This window comes from Vespula pensylvanica, chromosome 8, assembly GCF_014466175.1.
Source record: "Vespula pensylvanica isolate Volc-1 chromosome 8, ASM1446617v1, whole genome shotgun sequence".
Classification (NCBI taxonomy): Eukaryota; Metazoa; Arthropoda; class Insecta; order Hymenoptera; family Vespidae; genus Vespula; species Vespula pensylvanica.
In genome coordinates, this window is record NC_057692.1 from 5054558 (window position 1) to 5060453 (window position 5896).

Below are 5896 nucleotides of genomic sequence, written 5' to 3' on the forward strand. Positions count from 1 at the left end.
TAACGTTATTCTTTTCTCTTACTCCAATCAAAATTGAGCAGCACTATTTGAGTTTGCCTATAACCAAATCCAGTGTAATCCTATTTTCTATTAATCAAATACGAGATAAATATTTTCCTGCTGGTATAAAGATACAAAAAGAAGAAACTACATTTTTCTACTTGCTATTTTTTTGTTTTGTTTTTTATTTATTTATTTATTTATTTTCTTTTTTTAATTTTTGATTGCTATATTACATTTACATTTTAAACGGTGCTTATGATGAGAAGATCAAAGTTGAAGCAGTAGGATAAATTTTGTATTTAAAAAAGAAATCCAGCAATAAATTTTCTAAATTTCATGCAATATATAGGTACAATATATTTCTACAGTATATTCACAATATCAAACATTTATTATAATTTAATCGTTGTTTCAAGACATAAACGGAAATCAATAGTCTACAAAAATTTATCGCTGTTTAATAATTGTTTGAAAAAAGTATTATAGAACTGTTAATACTGTTGAATGTATTTATGATGAAGTTAATATTAACAATACTGACAAAGTTTTTTCTCAATAATATTAATACCAGAAAGAGTGTGCCGTATTAATTTATATATCGTGGTTATGATTCCAGGATAAAAAAGAATTTTTTGTATGTTTAATTCTAATTCGGTGAGTAAAGGGTAAGTATTTCATTATTTATTCGTATCAACATATTAAAAAGCACTACTATGTTATTTCAGATCGATAAACATAAAATAATGAAGTAATTTATTATTTTTTTCTTTTGAAAAGATAATTTTTTTTTTTTTTTTTTTATATATAATTTATGTACTTACACAATTTTGTGTTTTTATTATAGAACATTTTTGTCAATCATATAAATTTCAACATATAAATTTCATAAACAAGAAAAAAGAAGATGCAAAAAAGTATTTTACAAACTATTTAAATTCATAGATTCAATTTTCTTACGTACGTAGCAATCAACGAATCAAAAGGATTCTTTAATTGACCAATCGCATTGAAACACAACTTCTCGGCGTAAGAAATGGATATTCCAATAATAGCTCTTCTATGCAAGGCTTGATTTTATTCGTTGACGAATACATTGTCATTGTTATTGTCAAATTTTGATGTTAAATTTATATTGTTACATTCTATGTCAGTGACTTTTTCATTTAGTTTCGTTTCCACTATATCGACCATAATTAATATGATATTTTTGTTACACTCATAAGAATGAGTTTAATTTACATGAACAACATGTTTAGATTACTTGATTACTCGAAGATAAAATATCGATTTTTATGATTATAAATCGAAATGAAAATTGATTTCTAATAAAAAATACTGTATATATATATATATATCGTATTAATGATATATAATAAGTAAAAAGTTGATAGTAAAAATGTAACCACAAATTTGTATTGACATAATTGTTAAAATGCAATAATGGTGTAATATTAATATAATGCAGATTAAAAAAATATTTCAGATTACTAAATATTTTATAATATACGAACAGATTTACAATCAATTACAATGTTATCGCGAAAAAATAAAGATTTGAGAACAATCAAGGAAGGAGTTGTGGGCAAATATATTAAAAAAGAGACACCGCCTGAAATGCCAAGTAAGAGAAATTTTTGTTTTAGATAATTAAAACAAATACATTTTAAAAAACGAAATTGTTTTATTAAAACTAGTTAATATTTTAATGTGTAAATATAGAATAAGTTTTTTAGTTCATTAGACAACTATTATTTTGTTTCTTTTTAGTTATTAATGTATGGACAACAGAACCAAATAGAAGAGTAAGACGACGAAATCATCCTACAATACCATCATCGATGGTAAATTATACTGATTTATATTCATTAACAAATATTAGATTTTTAAAATATGGGAAATATATGATCACGAATAGAAGTCGGTACAAATAGACATTTTTTATAGTCTATTCCACAACAACCAAGTATAGTACAAAAATTTGGAAATACGAAAACTACAATGAGTGCTGTTGGATTAGGTAGCCACGAAGGAAAGTATACTCCGAATAGTTCTGTCCCAGACTTAGCTCAAAGGTAATTTTTAATATGCTAAAATTTATCGCTTTATGTATGAAAAGTTATTATTTTTATTGCATAAACTTGAAATTTAGAAATAATATTAATTTGTAACATTTTATTTTATTAGGTTTGCAGGTCTCTCTGTTAATACTGGATTAAACGAAGGTATGTCTTCTCGTACTGCCACACCATTATATCACTCAGGATTATCACCTGCTGTATCTCATACTTATGTCAATCAATATGCTGGGTCTGAATATCATTTGGACCGTGTTCAGACTCCACAAGTGCCTTATTTACCATTTGATGTAGACACAGGTTATGAAGAATATAATCAGTCAGTATATCGTCAAAATGCTGGGTATATTCAATAATAATAATTACATTTAAAATATTAATTGAAATATTAATGTAATAATATTCTTATTATTATTTTATTAAAACAATGTGAACATTTTTAAAGATATAGTAGATGTCAGTCAGAAAGATCGAGTTCTAGAAGCGAACAACAAGAAGAATTACCTTTACCACCTGGTTGGTCGGTAGATTTTACACTTAGAGGTAGAAAGTATTACATAGATCATAATACAAAAACTACTCATTGGTCACATCCTCTAGAAAAAGAAGGTTTGCCTACTGGGTGGGAAAGAATAGAATCACCAGAATATGGTGTCTATTATGTTAAGTGAGTGATTAGTGATCATTGCTATATTATATATTACATGCTTCATCCTATACGTATAAATAATAATCTCGTATTATTTGCAGTCACATAACGAGACAAGCACAATATGAACATCCATGTTATCCGCATGAAGTACAAGCTATAAGAGTAGTGTCACCTCCTAGACATACTCACTTTCATTCTCACAGTGTTTTAGTACCAGCAAATCCATACCTTAATGAAGAAATTCCTCATTGGTTGTATGTGTACAGTAGAGCATCCATCGCATTAGATCGTAAATTACGATGGGAGCTTTTCCGTTTACCAGAACTTGATTGCTTCAATGCAATGCTAACAAGACTTTACAAACAAGAATTGGAAGAAGTTGTTATGCGATATGAAGAATACAGGTTTGCAATATAAAAATAATTTTATAGTATATTGTGCAAGTTAATTTATATAAATAAATAATATGACGAATTTCAATAGGTCAGCTTTGTTATGTGAAATGGAACAAAGATTGAAAGATTTGAATCCTGAAACGGGAAATTCTTCATCAGGTGCAATAGCTTTACGACGATCTCTTCCTTAAGTTTTACACGATATGATTGCAGGCAACTTATCTATTGTTATTGACTGAGTTATTGGTTCCTTTGTTAAATTAATATGTCAACGAATGTCTTGATATTCTTTAAATTTGTAAATAACAAATAATACTTATTATTTTAATTATATTTTAATATTATATACATCTATTCTCTTATTATCATGCTTTACAATAAAATAAAAACTTTTAATTGTTTATCAATTAAAAATTAGAAGTCTGAATCATCATCATCATCATCATCATTAGCAGTATTAGGAGGATTTATAATATTCTGACGAATTTCATTAAGTTGCTTTTTATCATATACAGTTCTTTCTACAACATTAAATCCTTTAATCCGAATGACTTGACTTTCCTCTGTTTGAGAACCAAGTATTCTAGTGAAACCTATATATATCATAATATAATGTTTAGAGTTTACTTAATCGTTAAATAAATCTAATAAACCAACAGAAGTTAAATAGATTAAAAAGTACCTTTCGGTACGCCAGGAGATTCACGATGTCTATTAGATATCATATATATACCAATTGCAAATCCATTCCAAGCTATTGCTGCATAAAGCATAGCTAATCTCAATCTTATTTTTTCTTTTGTTGCTGGATCTAGCTTTCTAATAAAACGTGAAAAAAACATTCTTACGTATCTAGAAAAGAAACGAATATTTTAGAACAATTACGTTTTTACATAAACAGTTATACAATATTCTAAATATATTAATTTCCAACTATAATTTATCAAATATTTATATAAATGAGTTAAATGAAATATGTGACAAAACTAATACAACTACATAACCTATAAACATAATATATTTCACTATTGTATTACTTATGTTTTTTATGGTTCTTGTACGATAAGACAGTCCTATTTTCTTTTCTTTCAATTTCTCAAATTAATATTCAAATATTCTCAAATATTGATATGCTCAAACTTGACAAAACACACTTTTATTGACTTTTACATAACTACACGATCGTATACGTAAACTTTTGAATATTTGACCCATTTAATTGACTTAACCGCTAACAGATAAAATTCGTTTTCACAGTAGGTTCTTATTATTTCTATTTTATATAAAACATTATCAGACTACATTACATCGATTATCACTTTTTGCTTAGAGCACATATGATTTCAAGGACAAGTACGAACAAAATATGAACTATAAGCCCAATAAGGAAACACTATTTCCCACTATGAATCTATTGCTCCGGTGCATAGATTACACTAATCTCATGCTTATTATGGCTTAGTATGTGACAGAAACTTTTTTATATAATAAACTAATAGTACATCTGAAAAGTGAAAAAAGAATTATATATCAGATTATACTTTTCTGAAGATAGATTGAAAGGTGTTTCTTAATCATATAAATTTTATATTTTTGTTTCTAAGTAAAGTTTAAGAAATAGCTAAAACATATTTAAATCTGTTATGATTCGATATTACTAGCAATAGAATAAATAACATATAAAATATAAAATGTAAAAGGTAAAAGATCAAGCTATCGAGGATTCTATTCTCTTATGTTATTATTACTATAATTATTTAAAAATAAAAGGTAATATTAAATAGTTAATAACAGAAAATAGAAATTTGTTTTTTCAATCATCATTAAAAAATAAGAATAATAAAGAAATTAGAATTGTTCAGTGCGTTTCTCTAAAATTATTTTAGAATTCTACTTATCTATGTTTATCTATAGAAGGATAATTAATAATGTAAAAAGTAAGTATTTTAATGTTTGATTAGAATTAAATTGAAAAGATTTTATAATCACGTGGAGGTTGCTGTATCAAATTTAGTAATAGTAATACGAAAGAAAACTAATCTAATAAGTCGTTCGTTCAATCTAATGTTCCTTTTTGTTTACATTAAACTAATTACATTAGACTAAAGACTGAAAGAAACTTATTACATATATAACGCGTTTTAAGAGCTATATGGCGTTTAACGAAATATACTACCTAAATATTATGTTATCGCATTTCGTATTGTACTTTGTTTAAATAATTATAAAATTATCGGATCTATAAGATGATTAATTAAACGTAGTCGTACGGAAAGAGATTATTGCGATGTTTAATCCTCGGAGTACGAAAAGAAACTAATGTAATAACTGCCAATTCAACGTTAATTCAATGTTATTTGTTGTTGATATTAGACGAGGGACGAATTGTGGAAGAAAATATTGTTTACATTACTTCTCGCGCTCGTAAACTACGTTATGATCAATAATATTGTTTATAATTGAAATCGATCGATATCTCGTATTATATTCGTTTTATGTATACGTGTACTTACGCACACTAACATACACACGTCTATGGATATTCCTTACACACACACACACACACACACACACATATATATATATAGATGCAAATCTAATACGTATTTAAATCCAAATATTTTACAATTATTTAAACAACATATTCAACAATTTTACGTACAATTTTAATCTTAATTTTTGCTCGTTATTTCACACATGATCTATAAAGCATAGAAAAGAAAGATATTTTTTAGATATGCAGCCATTCGCTCGGTAGTACTTGCGTTTTA

General features: G+C 26.2%; 2 protein-coding genes across 5 annotated transcripts; one reads left to right on the forward strand and one right to left on the reverse strand.

Moving 5' to 3' along the window:
• Positions 1 to 1044: 1044 nt before the first annotated feature.
• Positions 1045 to 3473, forward strand: LOC122631045 (scaffold protein salvador-like). Of its 3 annotated transcripts, none has more exons than XM_043816236.1 (8): positions 1045 to 1401; positions 1487 to 1624; positions 1771 to 1844; positions 1948 to 2075; positions 2188 to 2421; positions 2530 to 2745; positions 2829 to 3134; positions 3214 to 3473. In XM_043816236.1, the coding sequence occupies exons 2-8, from the start codon at positions 1534 to 1536 to the stop codon at positions 3314 to 3316; spliced, it is 1152 nt and encodes a 383-aa protein (XP_043672171.1). In that variant the 5' UTR covers positions 1045 to 1401; positions 1487 to 1533; the 3' UTR covers positions 3317 to 3473. The 3 variants fall into 3 exon arrangements, with proteins under 3 accessions (XP_043672171.1, XP_043672172.1, XP_043672169.1); XM_043816237.1 differs by having other exon boundaries at positions 1047 to 1401; positions 2188 to 2397; positions 2524 to 2745; XM_043816234.1 differs by having other exon boundaries at positions 1051 to 1401; positions 2524 to 2745.
• Positions 2455 to 4567, reverse strand: LOC122631046. 2 transcript variants are annotated; one of them, XM_043816239.1, is made up of 3 exons: positions 4442 to 4567; positions 3808 to 3977; positions 2455 to 3718 (listed from the first exon to the last, which is right to left on the reverse strand). In XM_043816239.1, the coding sequence occupies exons 2-3, from the start codon at positions 3965 to 3967 to the stop codon at positions 3540 to 3542; spliced, it is 339 nt and encodes a 112-aa protein (XP_043672174.1). In that variant the 5' UTR covers positions 3968 to 3977; positions 4442 to 4567; the 3' UTR covers positions 2455 to 3539. The 2 variants fall into 2 exon arrangements, with proteins under 2 accessions (XP_043672174.1, XP_043672173.1); XM_043816238.1 differs by having other exon boundaries at positions 4163 to 4534.
• Between the last annotated feature and the right edge of the window lie 1329 nt (positions 4568 to 5896).

Coding starts and splice junctions, on each gene's coding strand:
- LOC122631045 (XM_043816234.1), top strand. CDS start 1,534: ATGTTATCGCGAAAAAATAAAGATTTGAGAACAATCAAGGAAGGAGTT. Junction 2,076..2,187: donor GTCCCAGACTTAGCTCAAAG/GTAATTTTTAAT, acceptor TTATTTTATTAG/GTTTGCAGGTCTCTCTGTTA. Junction 2,746..2,828: donor TATGGTGTCTATTATGTTAA/GTGAGTGATTAG, acceptor TATTATTTGCAG/TCACATAACGAGACAAGCAC.
- LOC122631046 (XM_043816239.1), bottom strand. CDS start 3,967: ATGTTTTTTTCACGTTTTATTAGAAAGCTAGATCCAGCAACAAAAGAA. Junction 3,719..3,807: donor ATCTCCTGGCGTACCGAAAG/GTACTTTTTAAT, acceptor TGATATATATAG/GTTTCACTAGAATACTTGGT.